This window comes from Pseudopodoces humilis, chromosome 7 (assembly GCF_049639895.1).
Source record: "Pseudopodoces humilis isolate 2021_Gansu_Grassland_sample_001 chromosome 7, ASM4963989v1, whole genome shotgun sequence".
Classification (NCBI taxonomy): domain Eukaryota; kingdom Metazoa; phylum Chordata; class Aves; order Passeriformes; family Paridae; genus Pseudopodoces; species Pseudopodoces humilis.
In genome coordinates this window covers 6,194,513-6,222,486 of record NC_142206.1, presented here as the reverse complement: position 1 = coordinate 6,222,486, position 27,974 = coordinate 6,194,513, and the positions used below count along the sequence as shown (strand labels likewise).

At 37.6% G+C, this 27,974-nt stretch overlaps 1 protein-coding gene, 1 long non-coding RNA gene and 1 other non-coding gene across 3 annotated transcripts in view; 2 read left to right on the top strand and 1 right to left on the bottom strand.

The window, feature by feature from the left end:
• Positions 1-26,659, top strand: part of IPO7 (importin 7) — a 34,491-nt gene extending 7,832 nt beyond the window's left edge. Inside the window, exons 2-25 of the mRNA XM_005529024.3 lie at positions 830-911; positions 2,497-2,650; positions 2,998-3,156; positions 5,457-5,613; positions 6,237-6,326; positions 6,761-6,855; positions 6,957-7,041; positions 10,027-10,161; positions 10,674-10,773; positions 11,796-11,872; positions 12,215-12,331; positions 13,104-13,193; positions 13,725-13,890; positions 14,646-14,806; positions 15,636-15,764; positions 17,292-17,358; positions 17,436-17,561; positions 17,862-17,959; positions 19,350-19,445; positions 20,143-20,363; positions 20,469-20,674; positions 21,013-21,219; positions 21,567-21,683; positions 23,809-26,659. Of these exons, the coding sequence (XP_005529081.2) occupies positions 830-911; positions 2,497-2,650; positions 2,998-3,156; positions 5,457-5,613; positions 6,237-6,326; positions 6,761-6,855; positions 6,957-7,041; positions 10,027-10,161; positions 10,674-10,773; positions 11,796-11,872; positions 12,215-12,331; positions 13,104-13,193; positions 13,725-13,890; positions 14,646-14,806; positions 15,636-15,764; positions 17,292-17,358; positions 17,436-17,561; positions 17,862-17,959; positions 19,350-19,445; positions 20,143-20,363; positions 20,469-20,674; positions 21,013-21,219; positions 21,567-21,683; positions 23,809-23,906 (3,033 nt within the window). The 3' untranslated portion in view covers positions 23,907-26,659. The remainder of the gene's footprint in view (positions 1-829; positions 912-2,496; positions 2,651-2,997; positions 3,157-5,456; positions 5,614-6,236; positions 6,327-6,760; positions 6,856-6,956; positions 7,042-10,026; positions 10,162-10,673; positions 10,774-11,795; positions 11,873-12,214; positions 12,332-13,103; positions 13,194-13,724; positions 13,891-14,645; positions 14,807-15,635; positions 15,765-17,291; positions 17,359-17,435; positions 17,562-17,861; positions 17,960-19,349; positions 19,446-20,142; positions 20,364-20,468; positions 20,675-21,012; positions 21,220-21,566; positions 21,684-23,808) is intronic.
• Positions 13,390-13,570, top strand: LOC148183951 (small nucleolar RNA SNORA23). Its single transcript, XR_015773035.1, has one exon. It is a non-coding gene; the product is annotated as a small nucleolar RNA SNORA23 (small nucleolar RNA).
• LOC148183950 (uncharacterized) lies at positions 15,773-27,923 on the bottom strand. The gene is made up of 3 exons (XR_015772876.1): positions 27,741-27,923; positions 21,982-22,081; positions 15,773-16,101 (listed from the first exon to the last, which is right to left on the bottom strand). It is a non-coding gene; the product is annotated as an uncharacterized LOC148183950 (long non-coding RNA).
• Between the last annotated feature and the right edge of the window lie 51 nt (positions 27,924-27,974).

The window sequence follows — 27,974 nt, the reverse complement described above, 5'->3', positions numbered from 1 at the left end:
TGAGTTCATGACTTCACCGTGAGGAAAATTATGTTCGGTTTCAGTTAAAAAAAGCAGAGTTAGTTTTTAAGGATTGCAACTCACTTTTCCCAGCAAAATTAATTTATTGTCTGGAGTTCTTGATGCTTGTGAAAGGTGGTTAAAGGGTATTATAATAACGTTAAGGTTTGTTTCTTCATTGAAAATACAATCCAGTCTGTAATGTATCAATGACAGTTCTCATATGGTAAGAAAAAACATGTTTTGTTTTCTTTCTAAGTGAAACTCCTGCAAATCCTCGGGAATTTGTTACTCTGCAGATGTGTCTCCATTTGGATCTCCCTGCTGTTGCTTTGCTATTGGGTAGTTCTGTGGACAGCTGCTGCAGCAGTGGTCCCTTGAAACTGGTTTTTCAGAAAGATGAAGTAGGAGTTGGACTTAGTTTTAAAACATAGTTCCCATCTGTTTCTTCTGTTATTATAGAATGAACTCATACCTTGCTAGAGGTCACTGTAAACTTGCTGCTCTTGGGTTTTTCGGGCTGTTCAGGTACTCTTGCTTCAAGTGTTTGTTCTGAATGGGGAGCATGTTTGGTGACTGTGGAAGGCTGATTCCTGTTCAGTGATTTCTTTAGCTCTGTTACCTTAAACGGTAGGGTTTTTTCTCCCCTCATTGCTGTCTTCAAAATACAGTGAGCACAAAACTTTGGAATGCTTTGGCTGATTAGCTGACTCCTGTGCAACTGGCTGAATTGCTGGTATTCTATTGATTGCATTACATCATTATAAAGATATTGTAAATCTTAATGGGAGTATTCTAAAACTCAACTCTTTTTTTCCCCTCTCCATAGGCTCATAAGTCAGTGAACTTTGTTTCAACTCTGCTTCAGATCACTATGTCCGAGCAACTGGATTTACCAGTGAGACAGGCAGGCAAGTTTTCAAATATTTTTTTCATTGTATCTACTCTAATGGTGCATACACACAAGTACATGTACAGATACTGTTAAAGAATTCTAATGATTTTAATGTCAAGCACTCAGAAGCTGGGAGTTGCTCAAATTACAGTCATCACGAGCTATTATCTGGCACCATACACTGAGTAAGGAAGACAGAAAGAAAAGATGTGTCTGGCTCTTGAATGATTCTTCCCCTTTATCTCTAGTGAACATTCCTGGGGAAGCAGAATGGTTTATGATGCTGGTGTACTTGGTCCAAGAAGGTTATTTAAACTTGTACTGTGAGCACTAAAGTTTCTAAATATATTAAGTGGAAGAAAACAAATTATGCCATTCAGAACCCTGCTTATTTGCATGTGAGCCATCAGTAAAATTGGATGTTGATTATTGGCAGCTCCAAACATTGCCTTAAAGCTGCTGTAATTACTTGGTAGAGGTTTTTAGTACAATACTTCAGTGGGTTTTCTGACTGGTCAGGAAGGTGTGATCTGGATTGCTTATTTGGACCTTCCATGTAGTAGACTACTCTAAGCTGTAGCCTAAACTTAGCTTGCATTTCTATCTTACTGCTTGGGGGTATAATTCAAATTATGACTCAAAAAGCTTACTGCTTTACAAGTAGAACATACAAAAAAAAGTTTGAAGAAAACCTCTGAAATTTCACCCTCTTGCCTGTTAGCCAATTAAACCCCAAAGCATCCTGTGGAGAGCGGGGATGGCTCATGCAAGGCCCAGCTTACAAGCAGTGTGTGTTCACAAAGCAGTTAAAGATAAATCCCTCTGAGGGCTGGCTGACATCTCTATCACTTCAGTCTTGTAATCACCTGCTGAGTCTTTCTTGACCTCCACAGACACTTTCAGAAACCCTCTGGTTTCTGAATCTTTAAAAGGTGCATATGAAATTTAGGAAGAGAAGTTGCTTTATGGACTTTTATGTCGAATTAGATTAACAGTTACTTTGTTACCAGTTTGCCATTTGAGATTTCCTATTGCATGTTGTAAGTACTTCTCCAAGTGCTGTGATTTATATTCTGCCACGGAAGCAGTTTGGATTAGGTTATCAAATAGTAAATGCAGGGTTTGTTCCAGGAGCCTGATTGCTACAAATTGCTGTAGACCATAACCTGGATATAAAGGAGCTCTGTTTCTCCAGTATTCATTCCTGTATCACCAACATAATTAGATTTTTTTGCTTACAAGGGATGTTTTAGGTTGTCATTAGTATTGATCAGCTTTTCTTTTTCAGTTTTAATGAAAACAATGAGAAAATCGTTATAATGGAGTTTTCAGAAGTTGCTAAATAGTTACACAACTACTTACCTGAATCATAGATGAAAGCAGTATGTTTAGTATTTTTATATTAAATGGGTGAAAGAGTATGAATTTAGTAAATTATTGGGTTAATAAATTGCATGGTTTATGTATTTTGATTCTCCTACTTAGGGTCAATGCTTTTGTAATTTTAGTTGGTCTTGTTCTAAAAAATATTCACTTGCGAGTTGTGCATTTGTTTCGTGCTTTGAATGTCTGTCAGCTGATTTGCCACTCTTGTTTCACAGGAGTTATCTACTTGAAAAATATGATAACCCAGTATTGGCCGGACCGTGACAGTGCTCCAGGAGAGATCCCACCTTACTCCATCCCAGAAGAAGACAGACACTGTATCCGTGAGAACATTGTAGAAGCCATTATCCACTCTCCTGAGCTGATCAGGTGAACAGTTTTAGCCTCTGCGTGAGTTGCCTGTGGATTCTGACTGTTGGGTTTCTTTCTTTTTTTATTTTTCTCTCAGCCAAGATCACCCACGTGCTAAGCATCATTGTCACACACTGTGTATCCTAAACATAGGATTAATGTAGATGGAAGAACAGTTTTCAGCTTGTGTAGCATGTAGAAATTTTAAATTCCTTCAATGGAGACTGTTAAGCAGAAACTACAGAACCTAAACCTAAACAAAAAGGAAGTCTTAAGTATGGACAGTATTTGCTGCTTCAACACTACAAGAATATTATTAAAATAATAGCAGTAACTTATTTAATTGTTGTGCTTTTGATTTCCAGAGTACAGCTTACTACTTGCATTCACCACATTATCAAGTATGATTATCCAAGTCGCTGGACTGCAGTTGTGGAGAAAATTGGATTTTATCTCCAGTCTGACAACAGTGCTTGTTGGCTTGGAATTCTTCTCTGTCTTTATCAACTTGTGAAAAACTATGAGTAAGTTCTTTCTGGTCTTTCTTAATAAAAACCAGCAGAATTAATATATTGGTGTCTATTTTTTGTACTCCGTGTGAATACTGTAACCATGTAGAATTGTCTATGGGACTGCACCAAGGTGATGGAAATGTAATCTTAGAAAGTATTCTCAACTATATGCTGTGCAGGTGCTGACTCATGGATCTTCTCCACTAAAAATTACAGAAAGAATGCCTTCATTAAAAGTTTGAATTCAGAAAAAAACGAGTGTCTTAAAACCTTAATGCGGAAGTTGTCTTTTATGGATTGGTGGCAGTAAGAAAGTCTGCTCAAAATCATGACTTCTGCAGGAATTTATTATTTAAGTCAGATTTAAACTTTTAAGCAATTTGTGCTCTAGTACTTGGTGACAGTAACCATGGAAAGGTTTCAATGTGAAATTTGGAATGTTTGGATCTCAGAATTAGTTAACTGACTTGGGTATGATCACTTTCTCTGATCACAGGTGATCAGAGAAAAGGACGGTCCTGGAGTCAGGGGATTGTAGTAGTGCAGCTGATGGAATCCACAATTTACTCTTTCAAAGCATTAGAATGCATAACATTTCTGTTTCAATTTATTAATTTAAAATGTTGCATGGAATAGTGTCCATCTAATTTTGTGAATTTTACGTCAATCAGTGTAAAACAGTGAATGTCAATTTCTCAAAAATACTTTTACAGGAATGCCATAAAGATCTTTGTAATCCCAAGTGGGAGTTTTCTTAGTGGCTGAAAATTGCATTCTCACTTGATTTTCAGCTTAAACATCTTTAACCAAATACGCTGCAGAGATCTGTGAGCTGTAAATCAAGAAGTGTTCAGTGGCAGGGAATTATGATGACAGAAATCATAATCAGAAATCCATGTTTAGGGATCTGAGTGCAGTCACTGTGCGATAAGTAACGGGTGTGTCTGTAGTCTCAGCTGATCAAACACTTCAGCTGAGGCCTGGAACTGCTCCTGCTTGCTCAGCTTTCTGGTGGAGTCAGCAAGGGTGAGTTTCATGTCACGAATCGTGTAGGAATGTGCACATTTCAGTGTGTTTCAGTCAGTTTAGTGGGACACGAATCTGTGTAATGTTATGACTTTGATCAGGTTTTTACTGCCTGACGTGTAAGAATATTTAAGTTGGGATTTTTGTTTTTTTCCTTAACATGGGACATAAATATCTTGGAGATTTTCACTTTTTTTTTTTTCCCTTCAAATTCAACCAGCAAGATCAAATGGCTGCTCTTTACATAGTATTTTTTTCTAGTATTTTTCATTTTTTTTGGTGAAAATGAGGAACTGAATTTTCCTGAGCCATGTTTAATCTTAATGTTTGGGTTTCTGGTTCGGAAAATGCATGAAAACTGTATTATTGAACAGGATCTTAGAGCTCAGTGTTTTGTAGTAGTTTATAAGAGAACATATCATCTGGCAGCAGATTGAGTAGTCTTTTTCTTGTTATATTCTGAAAATTGCCACTGTTTAGGAAGCTGAGTATTGATATTTAGTATTAGTGAAAAGTCTACAAAAAATATGTTTGAAAAAACAAACCAAACCAAGCTCAATCCTCTAACCCTGAAATCTCCCACAGGAGTCCAAGAGTCTGACAAGTATTGATTGCTGAATCAAGAAATAAATGTACAATCATAAAATGATATTTTATCTTGTTATTGTCATCACCAGTATAGACAAGATCCTGCTCTGCTGTGACAACTCTTGAATCAATTAGGAGTTTCTTGTGTATGAGTTAAAATTTGGGGCAAAGATTTTTAAATGTAGCTTTGTTTCCTTTCAGGAATTTTGAAATCTTTGAGAAATTAAGTGGAGCCTTGTTTTCAGCATGGGCAAGCGGGTGGGCTGTCCCCAGCAGAGAAGGTCTGAGGTTTTATTTCAAGGGTGGTTGCCTGCTCAATCTGCCCCACAGGCTGGAATCCCACCTTCTCTATCAGACTGTTGGCTTTGGGCAAATGAAATGGTGAGATGTGAGAGCCATCAGTGGCAGCCTGTGAGAGACTTCTCAGTTTGCTTTGTCCAGTGTCAGTGAAGCAATCTAGCTTCTGCAAATATTTTGATAAATTGTGGACTCTGATTAATCTATTTCTCATCTGTAATACTGTCTGGCTGTTGCTTTATTTCTGATTCTGTCACAGGAACTATCTAGGTTTGTTTTTAAGTCACAGGTTGTTTTGAGCTGTCAAATAACCTACTTGTGCCTACAGTGGGGCAAGGTGAGCTTTTGCAATTTAAAGCTGCCTAAAAGAACTACAAAACTGGTTTTGTTCTTCTCTAAAGGTACAAGAAACCAGAGGAACGGAGTCCCTTGATAGCTGCAATGCAACATTTTCTGCCAGTCCTGAAGGACAGCTTCATTCAGCTCTTGAATGATCCATCAGACCAGTCTGTCCTCATCCAGAAACAGATCTTCAAAATATTTTATGCCCTTGTCCAGGTAAAAAAAACTTTGTATATACTTGAACAATAATTAAAAGCATTATGCTTTTCCTTAAAATAGTGAATGACAAAAATATTACAGTATTTGATTACATCTGAATCATTTTCCCTTCTACTTAGCTCCGTGAATCACAAGTTTCTGATTGCCTTGTGCTTTTACTTTTGTACAGTGCTATTCCTGGTTGGCATTAGATAAAACTTACACAAGCCATCCTCTAAGGTAGGGTGTTTGCTGGAAAACCAGTTAGAAAATGAGTTTTCTAAGGACAGATTGTGGAGGCCAGCCTACAGATAATTACCAATGTAAATACAGGAGTTTGGAATGGAAGTGCTGTTAAATGCTTCAGAAATCAGAGTAACATCCATTTAAGTAGCATTTTGCATTGCATAAGCACAATGAATTGGAGCAAAGACCTTTAGCACCTTTGAGGATATTTAAGATATAGGTTAGATTGTGTTGAGTTCTTTAGCCTTGTTTTTGTGGTAAATTGCTCTTTCATAATAGCTAAGTGTAGGCAAAGATTTGAAAGCTAAAATTCAAACTGTGAAAGTAACAAATTTACTATAAAGAAATTAAAAAATAATTTCCCCTTTTGCTTTGTTTTGTTTTGTTTTACCCAGTACACATTACCTTTGGAGTTGATAAATCAGCAAAACCTGACTGAGTGGATAGAAATCCTGAAGACTGTTGTTGATAGGGATGTACCAGCTGTAAGTGGCTTTTGGCTATTTATGTCTTTAAACTTAAGTTTTTCATTCATTAGAATGTTAAACAGTTTAATATTTTATTTCTGCATTCTTTTTACTGTACAGATGCCAAGTAAATTATAAATAAAAAAGATTAGGCTAAATGGGTTTAGATTAGGCTAAACAGACTAAACAAATTTGGAAAATATATAGCTTGTATGCAAGTTCTGTTTTCAAAATATAGCAAAGCTTATTTTGGCTACTTGTTTCAAAAAATTATTGATCATTTAGGCATATGTAATGGAATTTATTTTTAGATATGCTCTACTTCATACTTTAATTGAGCTAGAAGTGTAAATAACAGGTTAAAAACTAGATATACTATGTAGTTGCTCAAATAACATGTAATTTGAACTCTTTGTTAGTAATTGGTAAATAATGTCTTTTTTTTCCTAAAGGAAACCCTTCAGGTTGATGAGGATGATAGACCTGAGCTGCCATGGTGGAAATGCAAGAAGTGGGCTTTGCATATCTTAGCTAGGCTCTTCGAGAGGTATTTTCTCTTCCATTATTATTAAAAAAAAACCCCAAGCAAATATTTAAATCAGTAATATTGCTGCACACCTGAGTTTACGTACTTGCTTCTATTTCTAGGTATGGAAGCCCTGGTAATGTTTCCAAGGAGTACAATGAGTTTGCTGAAGTTTTCCTGAAGGCCTTCGCTGTTGGTGTTCAGCAAGTAAGAAACACTGAGTGTGGGGGCAGTATTAGGATAGGTTTAGAGCTAGTATTGATTGCTTATTTCAGTATTTGCTGAAAGGCTTCTTGCTCTTACTCACTTTTTTTTCCCCCAAGCACTTTGGTATGGAAAGCAGTGATGTCTGTGAGCTAAAACAAAGAATGATAAAGAAATTATCAATTTGCCACATAGCACAATCGACTTTCCACTTACAAGCCCTCAGATAAGCTTCAGACAAATGCTACAATTTTTTTTTTCTTTCTGAAAGAGATGGGTGTATGTGGTGTAGTTGCCCTTCAGAACTAGCTTTTAAACTCTGTATGCAAGGTTTTTTTGACTTAAAGTCTGTAAGCTATAAATTTTCAACCTTCTGCAAAAGCCTGATCAAGCAGAGGCTCTCTTATAGCCAGGTAATTCTGATGTTCCCTTTCCACATGTCTCCCTGTTTTGGGGTTGCCACTTGTGCTGTGTTTTAGGGTCAGCTATATGCAAAGAACCTTTGGATTAATTAAAAATCTCAGGCATGTTTTTATAAAATTTCCTCGTATTTGGTTCATAAGTACCTTTCTTTTAAGGTGATTATGTTGCAAATATAAATAGACAATTTATGAAAATCTCATGGTGTAGGATGTTTCCTTCAAAGCCTTTGAGTCAGACAAACAGTTCTTAGTTCAGTTTCAGTTCTCTTAATTTCTAATGAAATTATAATGAATTACAGAGCTTTAAAAGAAGTAGTGTAGGAAAAGTATTTTGTAAATCCATGCTTTTTGAAGGTTGGCCAAAGTATGGATAACATTTTTCACATTGAGTGTAAGGTGATATATCCCAACATTCCCCTTAGACAAGTGGTGTCAGCACTGCTTCCTGAGGTGCTCACCTGTTACCTCCAGGTGACATTAGACAGTTAATTATCGCATGTTCTTTGAGGGCTTACTGCTTGCTTTGCACTTCCAAGATAAAATGAAATTCTGACAAAAGGCTATGGCCAAAAGTAGTCTTCGACAATTTTAACAGTTTGACAAAATACTTTTTTTCTTTTTAAATCAAATTTGATCCTTACTGTTATTGCAGCTAGGAAACTCTTAAGAATTCAGGTATTTTAAAGAAAGCTGCTAAAAAAGCAGTACTTTAGCAGGCTTAATTTGTTCCTAAAAAAGAATGTAACTTGTTTAGGAAGACAGACTATATTTAAGATTCTGCCCTCCATTTTTCTGCAGAAGATAGATCTTGGGCCTCTGCTCAGGACATGGAATCTGTCAAATAAATGTTGTGGAAGATTTTTGAGCAGGTTGTGTTTCTTTACAAAAATTGGAAATCTATGGGATACTGAAGAATATAAATTTGGATAATATATTTCATTGAGTTGTCTCTACTCTCCAAAGTGTTTGCATCCTTTTAGTAAAGGAATAATAGATAAATATAAGACATGAAACTACAGATGGTTCAAGTATAAACTTGAAATATACTGCTAATATTATTGTCATAATTGCTTCTCATTGATTAGGCCCCACCCCTCCAAAAAAAAAATAAAATCCTGTACAGTCAGCATTCACTTTAGCTAAACTTTCTTAGCTTGTCCAAACCAGGCTGGAATACCCTGAATTTATCCCTTGTGTTAGGAGCTGTTTTGCTCAAGACACTTCTCATGAGCCAGAGCTAAGCCCTGGTTAGACACTGCTGCCTTGTAGTTCCTTGGCACTGCTAGAGAATTTTATTTGCCCCAGAGTGTCCATCCTGCTTTTCCTCACTGCAGTTCTTAAATATTTTCTTAATTTTTTAATATCTTTACCTACTACATCTGAATCACAAAACTACATACATCTTCTTGGATAGTCCTCAAAACAGCTGCGAGTTTGAACTTTTGCTCTCTTCTATCCTAGCTCAATATCCAATGCCACCAAAACCTTGTACTCAGATGTTGGTACCAACCAGTAATTTCTCTCTGAATCCTGATGGTTTTTAAACATGAGCAGTTCAAACTTTGAGAATTGATAAAACATCTAGAGCATAACTGTTTGTAAAGCTGTGATTATTTTGATGACTGAGTGCACTCTTCTTAAACTGAAGTGCAAGGCAATTCCTTTGGGAAAAACACTTCAGTGTTTGTGTAATAAATGGTAGCAGCAGTGTTCATTCTCAAAATAATGAATCTTGTTTTCCCCAGATTTTTGTTTTTGTAACATTACAGATTGATTGATATCTTTCCAGCCCTTTTGGGTTTGGATTCTTAAAAAACGCTTCTTTTGTGTGAAGACTTACATGAAACCCTGGAAATGGGACTTGCCATTTCTCTCCAGTTAGTGCTGCTAATTCTGAAGGTGCAGTGTTTCCACTGACCTGGACTGGGCTACAGGGAATTCCCTTTGCATTACACATGCAAAACTCTCCTGTGAGTTGTAATTTAATTGCTGGTCATGGTCCCATGTCTGTTTCATGACCATATCTGTGGAGAGCCATGGACTTGAACACAGGTAGATCCCTGTGAGGAGTTCTGAATGCCTCCTCAGGAGACTTGAGAAAGCCAAAGGGAGTGACTGATGGATCACTCCATCAGACACATTCCTCACACAGCTGTGGCCCTGAGGCAGCACAGAGGCACTGATCAGTAGGCTGTGAGTGTAGAGTGTTCTGATCCAGTGGCTGGGTGTGAATTTCTGTCCCCAAAGAGTGAAGATGAAATAATAAACCTCAGAGGGCAAGCCCCCCTGGAGTGTGTTGGTGGTGAATTAGCATGTATGGTTTGTGTTATTAAGGATGGTATTTTTAAAAGATGTGCAAGCATCCAATATGAGCTGCAAGTTCTCTTATAAAATTGACAATGACATTTGGTAGAAGGATTAGTCAGTACCCATTTTAGCCTAATGAATGAACGGGGGTTTTGTTCAGTTTTGAGGGGTTCTTATGTAGGCTTGTGAGGGAGGGTAGAACTGGGGTGAAAATGGTCTGTGCTCTGTATAAGCTATTGATGAGATCTGATTTCTCTAGGTGTTGCTGAAGGTGCTGTATCAATACAAGGAAAAGCAGTACATGGCTCCTAGAGTTCTGCAGCAAACGCTGAATTACATCAATCAAGGAGTGTCTCATGCAGTCACCTGGAAGAATCTGAAACCTCATATTCAAGTAAGCCATTTTTGGGGGTTTAATACTTAGATGACTCAGAAGTACATTAGTCAGTCTACTGTACAGCATTTCCAGCCTAAAATTCACATTTTAGGCACTTCTCTTATAAATTGGTGGAAATAGTTTAAGCCAGTTGAGTGAGGGTTACCTTGAAACACAAACAAAGCCAGCTAATTTATTGTTGTCTCTCCTTTGTGCTTTAATTTGTTAAGGATTACAATCTAACACAGCAACACAACATATTTGGAGATTGTGTTAGCTGCTGAATTTATGGCATTGAATCATCTCCACATGCCATTATCCAAAGCCAGTCTACTATCTTGTGTTGTATTGTAACCCTACCTAAACACAAAAGATCTGCTTTTCTGTAAAACGCCACATAAATCCACTCAATGTTACCATTTTATATGAGGAAGTGACAGGATGGAAAAATCTGTAAAATACAGGACAGAATACAGAGATTGATTGATTTAATAGTGCTAACCTGTTTTCAATCTCTTTTTTTATTCCAGGGTATCATCCAAGATGTTATTTTCCCATTGATGTGCTATACAGATGCTGATGAAGAGCTTTGGCAAGAAGATCCATATGAATATATCCGCATGAAATTTGGTGAGCGTTTGAAATCTACTCATGTTAAAAAATGATTTCATGCAAAAATGGGATTTTTATGGGGTGTTTTTGTGAAAACAGAGATGGCTTTAGTCTTGAAAAAAAAGAGAAATACAGTATATTAACCAAATAATAGAGTTAACTTGGACATATTTGTGGAAAGGAGAGTGGATACAACAGTCAGCAATGACACAGGAGTTTGTGCACTTGTAAAAGTATTTCATTTTTACAGTTACAAAGTTTTTATTACAAGTCAAACAGGCCTGGTCTTGCTAACAAAAACTACATAAATTTAATGTCATTAAAGGTTATGCCTTACAACAACTAATATTTCAGGCCCTGGATTTCTTAGGGAATTTCACCCATGGCACAGTTCAGAGCAGATCTATCCCAGTGGTAAATGACACATTATGGAGTAAGCCCAGCATTCCAGACTTGTCCCATTTCACCTCCTGTGCTCTGCTACTTTGTGTTGGGCTTTACTCTTAGGTCTGTGCAGTCCTCTAAGGCAGGGAACAAAAAAATGCTTCAGACTCCCTGAACAAATTCTTCCCTCCACTAGGAATGTTAATGTGGCTAGAATAAGGAATCTTGAGGGATTTGGGAGTTTTTATCCCTCAGGCCAGAGGCATACCTGTAAACACTACAGGTATTACACAAGGCTCTGATAATCCTCTTCTGCAGAGAAATGAGAAACTGAGAGTTTTTTAACCCAATTAATTCTGTGTACTGGCCTGTGGAGTAAATAGCATCCATGTCAAAATTTGACTGTTTGTGTTACAAAATATTTTTCTTAAAAATTAAAGACATAGATCTTCAAATTAGACATGTAGGGGCAGTCATTATGAAAAACATTAAATATATGTAGTCAACCATGTGTTACTCTTTGGACTTGGAATATCTCTAGCAAGAAAGCATGATCAAGCACCTGAAGGGTGCTGTCTTTTTCATATTAAATACATTGGGATCGCCAACTGTAGTAAAGGACCAGAATTTATAACTGTTACAATGTTATTTAACAGATGTATTTGAAGACTTCATTTCTCCAACAACTGCTGCTCAGACATTATTGTTTACATCATGTAGTAAAAGGAAAGAGGTAAGCTGTTCAAGGATTGTACTGAAATACTACTAGCTAAATTCAGTTTATTTGCTGAAAGAGCTATTAATAAAAGTTTTACTTATCTGCTCTCATATCATAATATGCTAAAATTTGAAATTTCAAATTTATTTTGCACTTCTCTATTCATGATCTTTGTATTTGCAAATTCTCTGGGACCCATTCTTGATAAAATATTTTGTGTTTATAAGAAAGACATAAAACATTGCCCAAATTCCAGACTTGGAGCAGGCTATTGGATATTGTAGCATCTCAGAGCACAGAAAATGGTACCTGGGATGATTGATTGGATTACTTTGACTAACCTTACATGTAATCTAGGTCCTGCAGAAGACAATGGGCTTCTGTTATCAAATCCTTACGGAGCCAAATGCTGATCCTCGCAAGAAAGATGGTGCTTTACATATGATTGGTTCTTTGGCTGAAATTCTCCTAAAAGTAAGCAGAACAGATCTGGTGGTCCTTATCATCAGGTTTTTTTTTCCCTTCCTATGCTTTCTCAAACTTAGAGTGCCTTAGAAGAAATGCAAATAGCTCTGAGTTCACAAGTTTATGAATTGATGCCAGGTTTTTAAAAATTGTTTCCTTTGTTTCGGGTTTAATGTCAGCTTAATTACTTAATTACCAAAATTTTATAGGTCATGTTCAAGCTCAGAGTATTGTTTTAAGTTCTTTTAAGTTCTGTGCTTCTGGTGAGAATTACTACACCATTTCTGTGCTACACTTAATTACATTCCCTTTTTTGTGGAAGGAAGGAAGGAAAAAAGTGCTCTCTTCAATGAGAGGCTGTTTATTTAATGGACTCTTTTATGTATAGAAGAGAGGAAATAAAATTAAATTTGTGATGTTGCTCAATTAAAATGGTAGCAAAATATAGATGCATGGCATGAACTTGTATTTGGACCATGGCTCTGAGCAGTTTCCATGACCACTTTTACTTCTGATGCTAATGTGTTGCCAATTGTAAGGTGTCTCTTGGGGTCAAAAAAGGGCTGGGGAAAAAGTGTCACTATTATGACTGAAAAATTTAAAAATCCACGTAGGATCCGAGTTTAATTACTAAACCAGGAGATGACTTTAAAAAGGGTAAGTTAAAAGTGAGGGTTTTGTTACACTCTTCACACTTTAATGTGTGTGACATTTTTACCGGGATAGAAATACATTTTATATGAAGTTTTAAACTGATGTGCTTCCCTCCATGTTTTGACAGAAGAAGATCTATAAGGATCAGATGGAATATATGTTGCAGAATCATGTGTTCCCTCTCTTCAGCAGTGAGCTGGGTTACATGAGAGCGCGGGTAAGAAAGTCTGGCATTTACTGGTGAGATACACTGCCTGTTCCAACTGAAGAATTCAGAAATCTTCAACTTCTTCCCTCTCACAGATGCTCTCATTTATGCACCTTTTTCACAATAAATTGTAGACTTATTCCAGGGATGAGTACCAGTTTTTACATGTGGTTATAGATAGCCCCTGTGTAGTTTTGAAATGGCTGCAGCACTGTGTGCACAGTTTCCCATCTGTGTCTGGTGGTAGGGTCTGTGTGTGTTCTGCACATAGACTGTACTGCTCACACAAAACCTGTGGCCAAAGATGAACCTGAGATCATAGTACTGGTCCAGTGATGTCTGCAGGACAGCCTCCCACTGACCAGCCTCCACACTCTCAAACATCTTCATCACTGAAGAGTCTTACAGTATCTTTATTCAACAGAAGTCGCACCTCAGATTAAGCAATTTGTGTCGTTTATGGGTATACAAATAGTTGATAATCCTTTCTGTAGGTTTTGCAGCTCTGAAATTCTTCAATGTCTTTTTTTTTTTTTCCAGGCTTGCTGGGTTCTTCATTATTTCTGTGAAGTCAAATTTAAAAGTGACCAGAATCTCCAGACAGCCTTAGAACTCACGAGACGGTGTCTGATAGATGATAGGGAAATGCCTGTGAAAGTGGAAGCTGCAATAGCTCTTCAAGTTCTCATCAGTAATCAAGAGAAAGGTAAGAGCCCTTTCTTACAGCTACAGGAAGCTTTAATGGAATAGGTGTTAACTTTGTGATGTTCAGGCAGACTTGTTCTCATCTTCCCTGATGTTAATTTCCCTCTTGCAATTGTAACTTGTAATCATTTACTATAATTTTTCAGTTAGAAAAGTTTAGGTGCATATTAGGTGCAATAAATTGCATTTTAACATTATAAGACATCATGATGATTAAAACATGGTCAACAAGAGCTTCATGGTATAGTAAATACAGTTTCATAGCACCTAATAATTGAATCAGAAATACAGTGGCTTAGATGACTTAGCATATATTTGTTCATGTTAAAAATTATTTAAAGGGAAAAAAAAAAAAAGGCTGTCTTGATCCAGGTAGGTTTTACATGGCTTGGTATTCCTGGAGCTGGCATAAAAGTCACCAAGCAAACATACATTATATATTTAATACTTCTGGTAATTTGACAAAGGTGTATATGTACCCATTGCTATTCAATTAACATTTGCATTGATCAGTAATTTTGCATTTTATGAATTCAAAATGCAGAGCTCTGGTTTTCATACTTAAATTTTGATCCTCTTGTTATTTATTATTAAATATTTGTTCTGAATGGCAGTATTGCTATAATAATTCATGCTATCCATGTTTTTGGCATGTTAATGCTGAAGCACTAAACAAAGTTCTTTGAGGCTGAAGTTCTTATACTGATCTGTGTTTTTTTTAAGAGTGTTAATTCAAACATTCCACCTGTGTTACAGCTAAAGAATATATTACTCCATTCATTAGACCTGTAATGCAAGCTTTGCTTCATATTATAAGAGAGACTGAAAATGATGACCTTACTAATGTGATTCAGAAGATGATCTGTGAATATAGTGAAGAAGTTACCCCAATTGCAGTAGAAATGACACAGCATTTGGTGAGACTTTATGGTGGCTTGGGGACATGTTTAATATGGGAAAGATTGGTATTTAAAATTGATAGTTGAGTTTCGCCATCAATTAATAGCTGTTGTTACTCCAGTCTGTTTAAGTGCATTGATACAAGTAATTTTCTTCTACATTTAGACAGTTTTTTATCAGAAGTGGCTTCATAACTTATACTGAGTGGAAATTGCTACGAACAATTCTAGAAATCTTTGCAAAATCTTTGTATATTTCCTCCTATAGTGCAATAATGAAATTAACACATTTTAGGTAGTCTCTAAGATGTCATTTAGGTTGTGTGTTTTAAAATATTAAATTCAATAGTCGATTTTAAATGACAAGTTTGGTGTGAAAATAAACTTGAATCTGCAGGAGAAATTCAGAGCTTGAATGGCCAAGTCTAGCACATTGTATATTAATGGCTGCAAAAGCAGAGGTCAGCTCAGTGCTTCCCTGTTAGAGGCCCTTGGATTTAAAGTGTAACTGTTAGCATGTCCTCTCTGGGAATGCCTGCCAAGTGTTCTGGTCTAGTTCAGCTACTGAGGAAACCATGTGTCAGAAGAACTTACCAAGGGACAGTGTATTCTTTTGCATGGGACATAATGTCATTTATATATTTTTATTCATGAGTAGATAAAGGGTGACAGCTCCAATGGCTTAACATTCAAATTTTATCATCCTGAAAAGAGATTCTGGAGCAGAGCAGTCACCTGCTATTATTTGTACACGTATTCTCAGCAGAAGGCCTTCTGAAATTGTGCAGAATGCCAGACTTTCACAATTTAATGACATATTTATGGGTTGTTCTGCTATTATGTCCAGGCAATGACATTTAACCAGGTGATCCAGACTGGTCCAGATGAAGAGGGCAGTGATGACAAAGCAGTGACAGCAATGGGAATCTTGAATACTATTGATACACTTCTCAGTGTAGTTGAAGATCACAAGGAAGTAAGTAAAAATTACTTTAAAGCTGATATGTATGGTCTAAGAACACTGTAAGTCTTTTATAGTCACAATGTTCCTTGCACTGTTACCTGAAAAACAGTCCTTTTGGGCAAAAAGATGTTGAAAACAGAAAATAGTGAAGTACTTAACATGTAGCCAAGTTGTAACAGAGTTGGTCACTTTTCTACTGCAATGCATGTAGTAATGGAGCATAAGTGTTGCCACAGTGTTTCCCATAAGAATCCAGCTGTTTGTTCAAATAGTAGAATCAATGTGTCTGTAGCAGGTGGAACTCTGTCAGCTCAGCTGGAAACACACATCTGATTTGACGAGGTCTGCCCTTCAAACAAAACAGATAAAGCTTCACATAGCTCCAAACATTGACTCTGCTGACTGGGTTTGCTCTCCGTGACAGAATCGATGTGGGTAAATACAGCTCTTGTGGCTGTGCTCAGAGATGGGGGATTTTACCTGCCTTATCTGCCCTGGAGAATGTTCCTTTGGGATCCAAACTTCTGTCATTTTGTTTTGTTCTACTGAATGGAATCACTTCTGTCTGGAGTACAGCCAGTTCAAAAGATGCTATTTCTGATTAAAATCTTTCTTGACAAAGTCAGCCACAGTCTCCTAATAAATACATTATAGTTTTTTAGTGACAAAAGGGTTTGATAATAAACTGCAGGGCTCTGAAGACTTCGCTAAAGAAGCAGCATCATACAAATGCCCAAGGTCAGAACTCAGTGCTGCCACACAATAAACCAAGGACCACCTCAGCTCATTTACTTGTTGCTCATCAAGCTTTTAATGTACTTGTTTTTGTTAGCAAACCCTTGCCTTCTAAATTAAAAGCCTGTGTAACGATATGCTAGTCCTGAGGAGCTCAGTTTGAAAATGTTGACCACTAAATATTTATATTTAGAGACATCTTACACAGGATGACCAGTGTTCCAAGAGATAAGGTATTTAGCAGGTTAGTTTCAAATCCTGTTCTGCATAGCTAAGACCAGTAACTCAGCCTTTACTTGTCCCTGTGCAAGGTGAGTGCCCTCATCAGATTAATGACTTTTGTTAGCTGTTCCATGGACTAACATATACTAATTGGGAACACTGACTGAGTCTGTAGGACCAGCATTTAGACTGATGGTCTCCATATCATGTGAACATCCTAAGCTAGATTTGGGAAATGGTTTGGTATTTGGGAAAATAAATATATGTATATTTACTTACTGTGTTTTAATGGGACTGAACTGGTGCATAGGGTTAGTCAGGCTTTTCTTTTTAAAGGATACCCTATAATGAGATTCTTCCTCAAAAAACACCTTGTATTGAAAGCTGTCTTGCAAATCCTTAGCTGGGTGCTGCTCTTATACATTTAGAGCTCTAAAATGTGAGGTATTTCTGATTGTTCTTAAAATCTAGATTGTATGTATAGAAACTGCTTTGACAAAATTTAAAATGTGTTTCATTTCAACTCCAAAGTATTAAAAATAGTCATTAACTGTCCTTTCCATTTTCAATTTTTTTTTTCAGATTACCCAGCAGCTGGAAGGGATCTGTTTGCAAGTGATTGGAACAGTTTTGCAGCAGCATGTATTAGGTATCTGTATTTCTGCTGGCTTACTTTAAAAGTGCATGGGATTGGCATGATATTTACCTAGATTCTGTTTGTTTCAGAGTTCTACGAGGAGATCTTTTCCTTGGCTCATAGTCTGACCTGCCAACAGGTTTCTGCACAAATGTGGCAGCTTCTTCCTCTTGTGTTTGAAGTCTTCCAGCAGGATGGTTTTGATTATTTTACTGGTAAGTAATATAAATACATCAGGAAGCCAGATGGTTTCATGGATGGCATTTCAGCCATACAGTGAATTGCATCATGACTGAAATGTTAGAAAAACATTCAAGTGAGGTTACACTTGAAGTATTTTTATTTTGCTGTTGCTGCTACCAGACTTGTTTTGCTAAGGCACCTATGACTTGCACACTCTTATCTTGGCAAACATTAAGCAAGAACTGTAATTATTAATACAATTTCAAATTTCAACCTGATTTTAATAGCATGCAGATGATACCTAACTGTGATCATCCTTCTTTTTAATACAGATATGATGCCTCTCTTGCATAATTATGTTACTGTTGATACAGATACACTTCTGTCAGACACAAAATATCTTGAAATGATCTACAGTATGTGCAAGAAGGTGAGTAGATTCCTGAGTAGTAACAAAACCTGACATCTCTGAAGAATTAAGAGTATTAAACTGGGTACTTTCTTCCACAGCAGCTTTTGACATCTAGTCTTTAAAGCATTTTGCTATCTAACATCCTATAAGATTCCCCAAATTACTAAGTTACTGAAGAGATTGCATCAAAATTTCAGATATATGCCTTTGGCAGAAGGGAAAAATAAATCATACACAACAAAAGCAGAATAAACAAAGCAGGTTTGGTGCAATACACTTTGTGCATATGGGCATGCAAGACGTACTGCAAAAGGTAGGTGGATTCTTTCATCTGGGATTTGTAGCCTCACCATGGCCAGGATACACATGCTGTATGTGTGCTGAAGGTCTGACACCTGTTAGCTAAATAAGTGGTGTAGGGGTGGAAGGTAAAGGGACAGGCATAGGAAGTTATTTTCCCAAATTCATGCCATGTCAGTGATGAAAACTGGGAGCAGAATGCAATTGGTCTGACTCAGTCCAGGCACTTTTGGGCAGGGTTTCTGTATTCTGCTTTATATTACTGGGCTTTCTTTGTCCAGTTAAAACATAGAATATACAGCTTTCCAGAGTGTTAGCAGCATGTGAGGAAAGGAACACTTTTTTTATAAGGTGTGTATTAATGTTTTATCTCTAATAGTAATATGTAGGGATTTCAGTTTTCCACTCCTGGATATGGTGTCTGGTCTCTATGTAAGAGCTTTGGTGAACTGTCAGCTCTGCTTCCTGTGGTATTTCCTGAGTAATTCTTTGGATTATGTTTAAATATTACAGTGAATAACTATTTTAGTATTCTAGAAATACTAGTGAATAACTCTTGCCAGCCTTTGTTTGAAAACAAGTTGCAACCAGGCCAATTAGAGTGTTTGTAATTTCTTGGAATGTTATATATATACAAAATTAGCCTGTGACCATGACCTTAATGATGACCACTTAGTGATTGGTGTTAGCTGAGCACAGTGAATTTTTAACACAAGTTTTAGGTATTGCATGGTCTTCCACTGGATATCCCATTCTTGTAAATAAAACTTCTACAAAATTCAGTACATTAATGCATAAGAAAAGTTTTTCTTTTGTGTACGGAAATAACCCTTGGCAAAATGGCAGCCAGTGCTTTTACAGTAATTGGTAGGCTCAGCATCCATAGGGTTCTTGAATATTTGTATGTGTAGGTTAGTTTTGCCCACTTCCAGCAGTTTTCAGTCTCTGGTTTCACACTGAGCCTTTGCTGTAGATCTGGCTGCTTCACTGATGGCTGTTTATGCTGGGATCATTAGAGGGGATAAATTCATAGCAGTTTTTCAAAGCAAAGCATTGTATAGAGAATACTCCTTGAGGGGATACACCACCAGTAATGGCTGTATTTCAGGTCCTTACAGGAGTTGCTGGAGAAGATGCAGAATGTCATGCAGCAAAGCTGTTAGAAGTAATTATTCTTCAGTGTAAAGGGCGTGGCATTGATCAGGTTGGTAACAACTTTGGTTGCTAAAACGAATACTTTATTGTGTAGTATGGATTGATTGTATATAAAGATGAGTTTTGTTACGAGCGCTTCATGTGGTGCTACCAATAATCCTGACCTGCCCTTCAGTGTTAGTCATTGACAGCACAGCAGAGAGTTCCTTGCACACTTCGGCTCCAAAATTTAGGACAATGCAGAACTCTGGTGTTTTCACGAGTCTGGAAGAGTGCTGCTTCTAAAAAGTCAATTAATTGCCTTCTAAGTTAATTCTAGGGACTATTTATAGAAAATATTTCTATCTGTCAAGCTCATAGCTTTGAAATAATGAAGAATGAAGTTCCTAGAATCCAAATCAACGTAATAAAGAGGGACTAGGGACTTCATTATGCACATATGGCAGTAGGAATTTGAAAGATGAATAAGTTGATTTTTCTGGACTTCTTAGTGTACACATTTTCTCTATTTTCCATTTTTAATGCACAAGATTATAGAACCAGAAGTTACATTTGCTGTGCAGGATGTCACAAAATCCATGTGATTAAATATTTTCACATTTTTATTTCATCTTTGTATGACACTTCTGCTGGCAATTAGAAATGACTCAATTTTATGCCATCTGTGTTTATGTGCCACACTGTTGAAGTACAGAAGGACAAGTTTTATTTTTGATCACTAAGCATATAATGTTCTCACTGTCCAGTGCATACCCTTGTTTGTGGAAGCTGCCTTGGAGAGACTGACCAGAGAAGTGAAAACCAGTGAACTGCGAACCATGTGCCTCCAGGTTGCCATAGCTGCTTTGTATTACAATCCTCATTTACTATTAAACACGTTGGAAAATCTTCGTTTCCCCAACAATGTGGAGCCTGTCACCAATCACTTCATAACTCAGTGGCTTAATGATGTGGACTGTTTCCTAGGGTAAGTGTTTGTACTTCTGGAGATGATTCTCTGTGATACATGTGTGTAGGACCTGCTTGTAAATCATGACAAAACTTACAACTGTTTTACTCTTCTGTTTTGTAGACTTCATGACAGAAAGATGTGTGTGCTTGGCTTGTGTGCTCTTATTGATCTAGAGCAAATACCACAGGTTTTAAATCAAGTTGCTGGGCAGATCCTGCCAGCTTTTATCCTTCTGTTTAATGGATTGAAAAGAGCATACGCCTGTCATGCAGAGCATGAAAATGACAGTGATGATGATGATGAAGCTGAAGAAGATGAGGAAACAGGTATGGAAACGAAGCCTTTGATGTTATTTTGTATGTTTCATTTTTTTCTGATGGAGATACGGAGTTTCTTTGTGGAATTCTTCTGGGCACCCTAATTCCAAAAGTGAAGCACTGCAGTAGAACACTGGACATCTTTTGGCAGCTTTTAAGTGTATCTGACTTGCTTTCCACTCCCTCTTAAAAACTGACTTCCAGGGCTGGGTTAAATGAGCTCTCCCCTTTCCAGCCTGCACTATATTGTTACCACTTCCACTGCCTGTTTTATCTTTAGCCACATTTGTCAAGAATTGTTCTTGCTGTTCTCAAGATGAACCTTTTCTTGTTTATAATTAACTCAGAGGAGCTGGGGAGTGATGAAGATGACATTGATGAAGATGGTCAAGAATATCTAGAAATTCTAGCAAAACAGGCAGGTGAAGATGGAGATGATGAAGATTGGGAAGAAGATGATGCTGAAGAGACTGCTTTGGAAGGCTATTCCACGATTATTGATGATGAGGACAACCCTATTGATGAATATCAGATATTTAAAACAATTTTTCAGAGTAAGTAACTGTATTTCTTTTCCTGGTCAACAAGTTACATTTCAACTTTTGTGTACACTGTTCTAAACTAGAACCTGTTCAAAACTTCCAAACAGGCTTTCCAATACATGCTTGAACCATTTCTTTCTTTGGAAAGGAGATGCCATCATTAAACTTTCAGAACAGAGAGAGATGCTTGAATGAATTTATCATGGTAGGGAAGAGGTCAGAAGCTGTACTAGTGTTCAAATGCCTTGAATTATGTAACCATAGTGGAATATGACTGATTGAAATGGCAGTGAGTGAGTAAGGTTTGAGTTCTAGAACATTTTAATCAACACTTTCCTTATGTTTTCTTTCTGCTGCAGCAATTCAGAACCGTAACCCTGTGTGGTACCAGGCTTTGACACAGGGCCTGAACGAAGAACAAAGGAAGCAGCTGCAGGACATAGCGACCCTGGCAGATCAGCGGCGGGCAGCACATGGTATTTGCACCCCTTTATACCAATAACATTTCCTTTTGCTCTGTGAATGCCCTGGGTGTGCTCAGGAAGCATAATACAGAAAAGGCCTATAATTCAAGCCTGATAGTGTCTCCATCAAAACAGGGTTGTTTGAAATCTCTTGAAATTGTCAGGTCACAAAACCTTGGTGCACAAACTGGATGGCAATACCACAGGTGGGAGGAATGGTAGAAATGTGCCACTACTTTGGGAGATGGCTGAGGAAATAAAAGAATATTTGTCCTAATTGCTTGGATTTTAAAACAATTGATTTGATTACCTGAAGGTAGATGAATTCCATGTATGTTAACAAACACATCAAGTGGCTGATAAATTATTTCCTGAGATGTGACGTAGTCCAGCTGGGATAGACAATAATTCTGTGGGCAAGAGAATACTAAATTATGAAAGTAGTACCATCTGTAAAGCCACATCATTAAATATTAAATATTACATATATTACAGATTTTTAAATCCATATTCAGTTTATCTTTTTTTCTTTTTTTTTCCTGAGTTTTCCCTTTTGAGAGTAAGGCAATATATATCACACTCTAAAGTCAAGACTGAATGTTGACGGATCAGTCCAGCCTCATATCCTCTTAGTGAGCAATTGCTACAAATGTTTCAAAACAGAAATTCACAATTTTTTCAATTAAAAGATTGGTAGTAAGAATACATATTTAGTAAGTATTTTTTAACAGCCTAAATCACCTCACAAAGCTTGTTTGTGTCCAGAATAATCCAGTTTTAATGGTTATAAAATACAGTTTCACTGTGACCCCTGTCAAGCAGTAGACATCATATGATGTAATTATATACTACTGCATTTTATAGAGACAAAAAAGTTTGAGATGTGTGTTTGTTTGTTCTGTACTGTTTTTTCAGAGAAGTTGTGAAGTTTAACCAACCAGATCCTTATGGGCAATTCTTGCCTGCTATCAGAGCACACTAATACTACATTTAGACCACTTACCACACATGGGGATGTGCTGTTGGAAGGATTTGAAATACAGTTCTCCCTTATTAATGTAGCTTAGAGGAATTTCTGTATGAGAAGATACGATATGACAGATATGTCTTCTGTGGAGCTGTGAGGGATTCTCCCCCCATGCTTCATTAGCCATGAGAACATCTTTCTGGCCTTTTTCCAAAGAAACAGCCAAAATACAGATTTGCTAGATAGTATGAGATGTCCTGTATTCCCAGAGAGATGGCAACTTTTGATTTAGGAGAAAGCTCTAAGACCAACAGAAGACATTAGTAGGTGGTGTTATCTTGGCCTGGGAATAATACAAACCAACTTCTGCAGTATCTAGATTGTAGGAAAGGTACAACCTAAATTACCAACCTGATTTTCAGTTGTCCCTGTATTAGAGCTTGTAAAAACCTGTTTTACAGTAAAACCTGTCCTACAGCAGTGTCTCAAGATGTCTGGTAAACCAGACATCTTAATTATCACTGGTAGTTACAGTGATGGATATGTCGACCTCAGATGTCTAAAGATCTTAAGGTTTGGTTAAAAATGAGAAGTGATCAGCTTGGTAGTTTTCTCTCAGAATTATATTTTGTGGTCTAGTAACCTAAAGTCTGAATTACCTGTTTGGGTAGAGCATGTGTAAAAAGGCTTTTTCTGGTGTTTCAGTGGTGGTTTCTGCTTATATTGTTGAATTGAGATAGGAACACCAAAAATTTAGCCAATACCTGTATACTGCTTTTTTGCACATCTGCTCTTGTTACTGATTTGACTGAAGTATGTTGATGTTAACCAGAAAGAATTGTCTGCCTTTTGCCAAGTTTATAAGTGCAGCATTCATTCAGGTCCTGTTTCTAAACTACAGTAATTTCCAACAGCTAAAGTGTGGGCTTTTTAAAGTACAAATTCATGTAATCATGGTGATAACAATATTGAGAAGTTAAAGTAAATAGTCCGTCCGTCTGTTCTTTGGGGCCTGGCACATTTCCACTTGTGGGTGCTGATTCCTTTGTTGGGTAACCCCAGGTTGAACCTGTATTTCTGAGACTTAAAGTGATCAGTCACAGAATCTTGGTCTGTCTTCCCCTCTATACACGCTAAAACTTCTTCCTTCTATTTTCTGTTTTGTTTTAGAATCCAAAATGATTGAAAAGCATGGAGGATACAAATTCAATGCTCCAGTTGTGCCAACTTCATTTAATTTTGGAGGCCCTGCCCCAGGAATGAATTGAATTATCACTTTTCCTGCTACTGTGTGATTGTAGTGAAGAGCTTGTGTTCCTCCCAATAGTGGTTCCAGAACTGGTTCATGTTATCTACAACTCACTCTAAACTAATTTATAAATAGATTGGACGAAAGCCCCAGAAGTGGGACCTGATTATTCAACCTGATACTGGAAAGCAAACCAGAGGGTTTTTTGAAGATAGGAAGAATCTGAATTTAAAGCTTCAAATGACACACTTTGGAGATCGGAAATCAAGAGGGGATGTCATGAAGGCAGCTTTTCTTTTTCTGAGGAAAAAAAAACTAGACATGGGCTGCAGGACTATTTAAAATGTCTCATTTACAGTACAAGCTAGAAGGCAGACTTAATTTTTACACCTGTGGCAGTATGAGTATTTGCCCAGTTTCTTTCCCTTTCATCCCTACTACTGGGTGTCTGTTCTTTTAATGTAAATAAGATAAGGTAATCAGATAGCCTTACTTAATCTTCATCATTTCCATTTATCAAGATTGTTCATATGTAGAATATTGGACACTTAATGTAGCACTACATAACTGATAAATCTGTAAATGAATTAGCACTTTCATATTGAAACAAGCCTGCTAGCCTATGTACAAAAATAGCAAAATGTTTGCTGTTTATAAAAATAAAAAATAAGGGATGTACTGGGGAAAATAATTTCAAGTTATTAATTTAAAATGAACTAGCAGTTTTGTACCTGGTGACTTTGTGGTGCAGTCACCTCTGGTTGTGACTTGAATTCGGATATGTAAAAAGGGGTTAGTGATATTTCATTGCTGCTAAAGAAAAAATAGCAACACCCTCCGTGTCCTTTGTTTTTTTTAAAGATCTCACTGTACAAGCTAGAAAATTGAACAAATGTGTACTGTAAGCACAAAGAAAAGTTACCCCCTAAAAAAGGTAAATGAGATGTGAAGTTCTAAAGGTCAGTTGAAGTGTATGGGTGAAACATCTACATATGCAATCTATTAAAAACAAGAGTGTCATTGGCTGATCTAGGCTATGGGATACAAATGAAGTTTTCAACCCCACGTGTGCAAAATACTCTTTTTCCAGCTCATGGTAGTGCAGGTGTGCTACTCCTGCATTTCATTCCCCCTCTTTTTGCACTTGCACCATTCGTGTGTGCTGTTGTCTGCCTGATCCAGACAGTGTATTTGAAGTTTTGCCAATCTTTTGGTTTTGAAGCCACAATTTTCTTCCTTCAAAGTTGCTATAGTAACTAGTATTTTAGCTAGAGAGGCAAAATACAGTTCCCTCTGGGACCACTATCAAAACCACTGTATGAAGAAGCCAGCAGGGAGAGGCTGTGAATGGGTTGGCTTAAATGCCCCCTTTTTCTTTTCTAAAAGCAAAATCCATTGGCGTTTGATCTTGCCTTGAGATCATTGGTGTCAGGTCTTTTAAATCAAATGTTTGGGTTGGTTTTTTTTTTTCCTTAGGCTGTTTTTATATAAAAATGTCACCTGCTGTTACAATTGATATTAAACAAGCTACCTTAATTTAATGTAAGCCTCCAAAATTTAAATACAGGTTAAAAATAAACTGAGTTTTTATCTGTAAAAATGAAATGCACATATATATATATTATGATACTCAAAATGCAGTCTTCAGAAAATTGGTCTGTGTGGTGTGGTTTTTTTGCATCAGCAGAGTAGCAGGATTTGGTGGTGCTTTGGGGTTTCCTTGCTGAGCTACCCAGTGCCACGCTCTGCCTTCCACTGGTGCTGGTGCTTCCCAGGCAGCAGGAGGGGTTTTCCAGCCTCTCCACTCCGGCAAGCGCTTCCCTGCCCCGGGGGGCCAAGGTGGGACACAGAGCCCGACCCCAGTACTGAAGGGACACTTGAAAAGCAAAGCACCTGAGGTGAAAAAGCCCAACTAATGAAGCCTTGGATGGGAATATCCATCCTCGTGGTGAGAGCCAGGGTAGTTCCTGTGCATCTTTAGGTGGTGCACAGAGCAGAGCTTCTTTGGGGCTTTGTGACTAACTCACGGGCACCTCCAGGTGTGCTCTGGCCCCCAGGCAACCTCTAGACAGCATTTTATTTTTGTAGAGAAAGCTGACAGATGTACTTCCAGCATGCCTTCTCTTGTGTTCCTTGGGAACACCCAGTTTGACAAATCATTTCTGAACATCTGCTTGTTTGGTATCTGCTTACTTTCATATACATCCTAAAAATGTATGAAAACCTCTGAGGACAGATGAGCCATTTTGGGCCTCGTGGCAGAAGATGTGGCAGCAGCAGTGAGAAGGCTTCATGTATAAAGCAGATGATAAAAAAGATAGGGGGAAATCACCAAGTTTAGTGCCATTGTCAGTTCTGGAACAATTATATTTTTCAAGTCACAAGTCAAGGGAAAAATTTTATCTTGGTGTGAGGAATACAGTCTTACTACAAGGGTGCTTTTATGTGTCACTAGACTGGTTAGCAAGGAGCATCTTTTTTAAGAATGGATCTAGAACTTTGCTTTCCTTTGCTCCAAGAAATGTATTTATAAATTGCAAAACAATTTTGCATTGTTGTTGGTGGTGATAGCGCATTTTGTGATGCAATATATCAATTTCAGTGATACACTTGTCAAATTAAAAACTGATCTTCCTCCTAGAACTTGCTCTTATCCATTCCATTGTCAAGGATAATGCAAGTCTAAAGGAAGATCTGGGAAATCTAAAGCCTCTGGTTTTTTCTATTATGGAAGATCTCCTTGGATTAATAAACATCTAAAGCAAATCCTTATCTTCACTTATTTCAGTGTGGTGTTTTGAATGTAGCTGTATCTTTACAGTAGAGTCCTGCTCAAGTTGCACAGCTCTCAGGTTTGTATTTCCCTCTCCAAAATATTTCTCCAAACAAATGTTAGGCACAACCAGAGTTCTCTTCAACTGTGTTAAATATAAAAAATAGGCAGTTTTTTAAAATGCTGACATACTGGGTTAGTTTAATATTTTTTTCCTTAATCACTGTCTTCAAAGAATTATTCATATGTATGATAACATATATATATGAATATATGTATATTAGCCTAGGACTGTTGCTGCAAGATTTATCAAGTCTATAGTGGAGTAATTACTGACTGCCTGCCAATAAACATGCAGGTGATTTAATTATGCCTAGTAATGGATACCTGGTAAGTTCTATGGGTTGATTATTTTCTCCATGGAACCTTCTACATGCCCGGAATGAGCCACTTGGAAAAGCTTTGTCTGCTGCTGATTTTCAGTTACTTTTCAATCAGTATGTGGCTTAATCTTAAATGGCATGTCACCGGTTTGTGTATTTCTGCTTTTTATAGCTGTTGATGCTGGAAACATAAAGCACAAAATGGGAAACAGAGATTGTAGTATTTTACAGGGATGTTAACAAGTAATCTGTTAAGACAAGGGGCATTGGCAAATCAGAAAGAGAATTTTATCTTGGGTATTTCACTGCTGCTGTATCTTGAACCAAACTGATGGCTGCAGCATGTACTTGGCTTAAAATTTACAATTAGGAAACAATAAATTAGGAAAGAAAAACTGCTGGTTAATAGGCCTGTTGGGGAATTAAGTAATTTTTTTTGGCTTTTTGTATAACTGCAGTAATTTTGGACTGCAAGAATTTCGAACTATTACTCGAACAAAACGTAAATATTTTCACATCTCGTGTACAGGAAGATGCAGTAAGTCCATCAGAGCAGGCCTTACTGTCACATCAGTGGGGATAATTCACATCAACTGTACAAGAGGGTATTCTGAAAAATCACCTACGGCATTAACCGTAACACGCTTGCCTGCCTTAGACTGGGAACTCTTGGACTATTTATTACACGTTTCCATACCTACAAATCACGTAGGGATAAACAGTCCCAAGCAGAGCTTTAAGCACAGCGTCCTTCTCCCCCACAGCCGGGCTGGAATGGTAGCCGGAGGTAATGCGGCAGGAGGCCGGGAGAAGAAGGGCAGAGCGCTCACCGTGCCCGGCCCGGCCGTTCGGCCCCGCGGGGCCCCGCGCACGGCCCAAGGAGGAGCGGCCGGCCCCGGCCGAGCCGGATCCGCTCTCCGGGGGGCGCTGC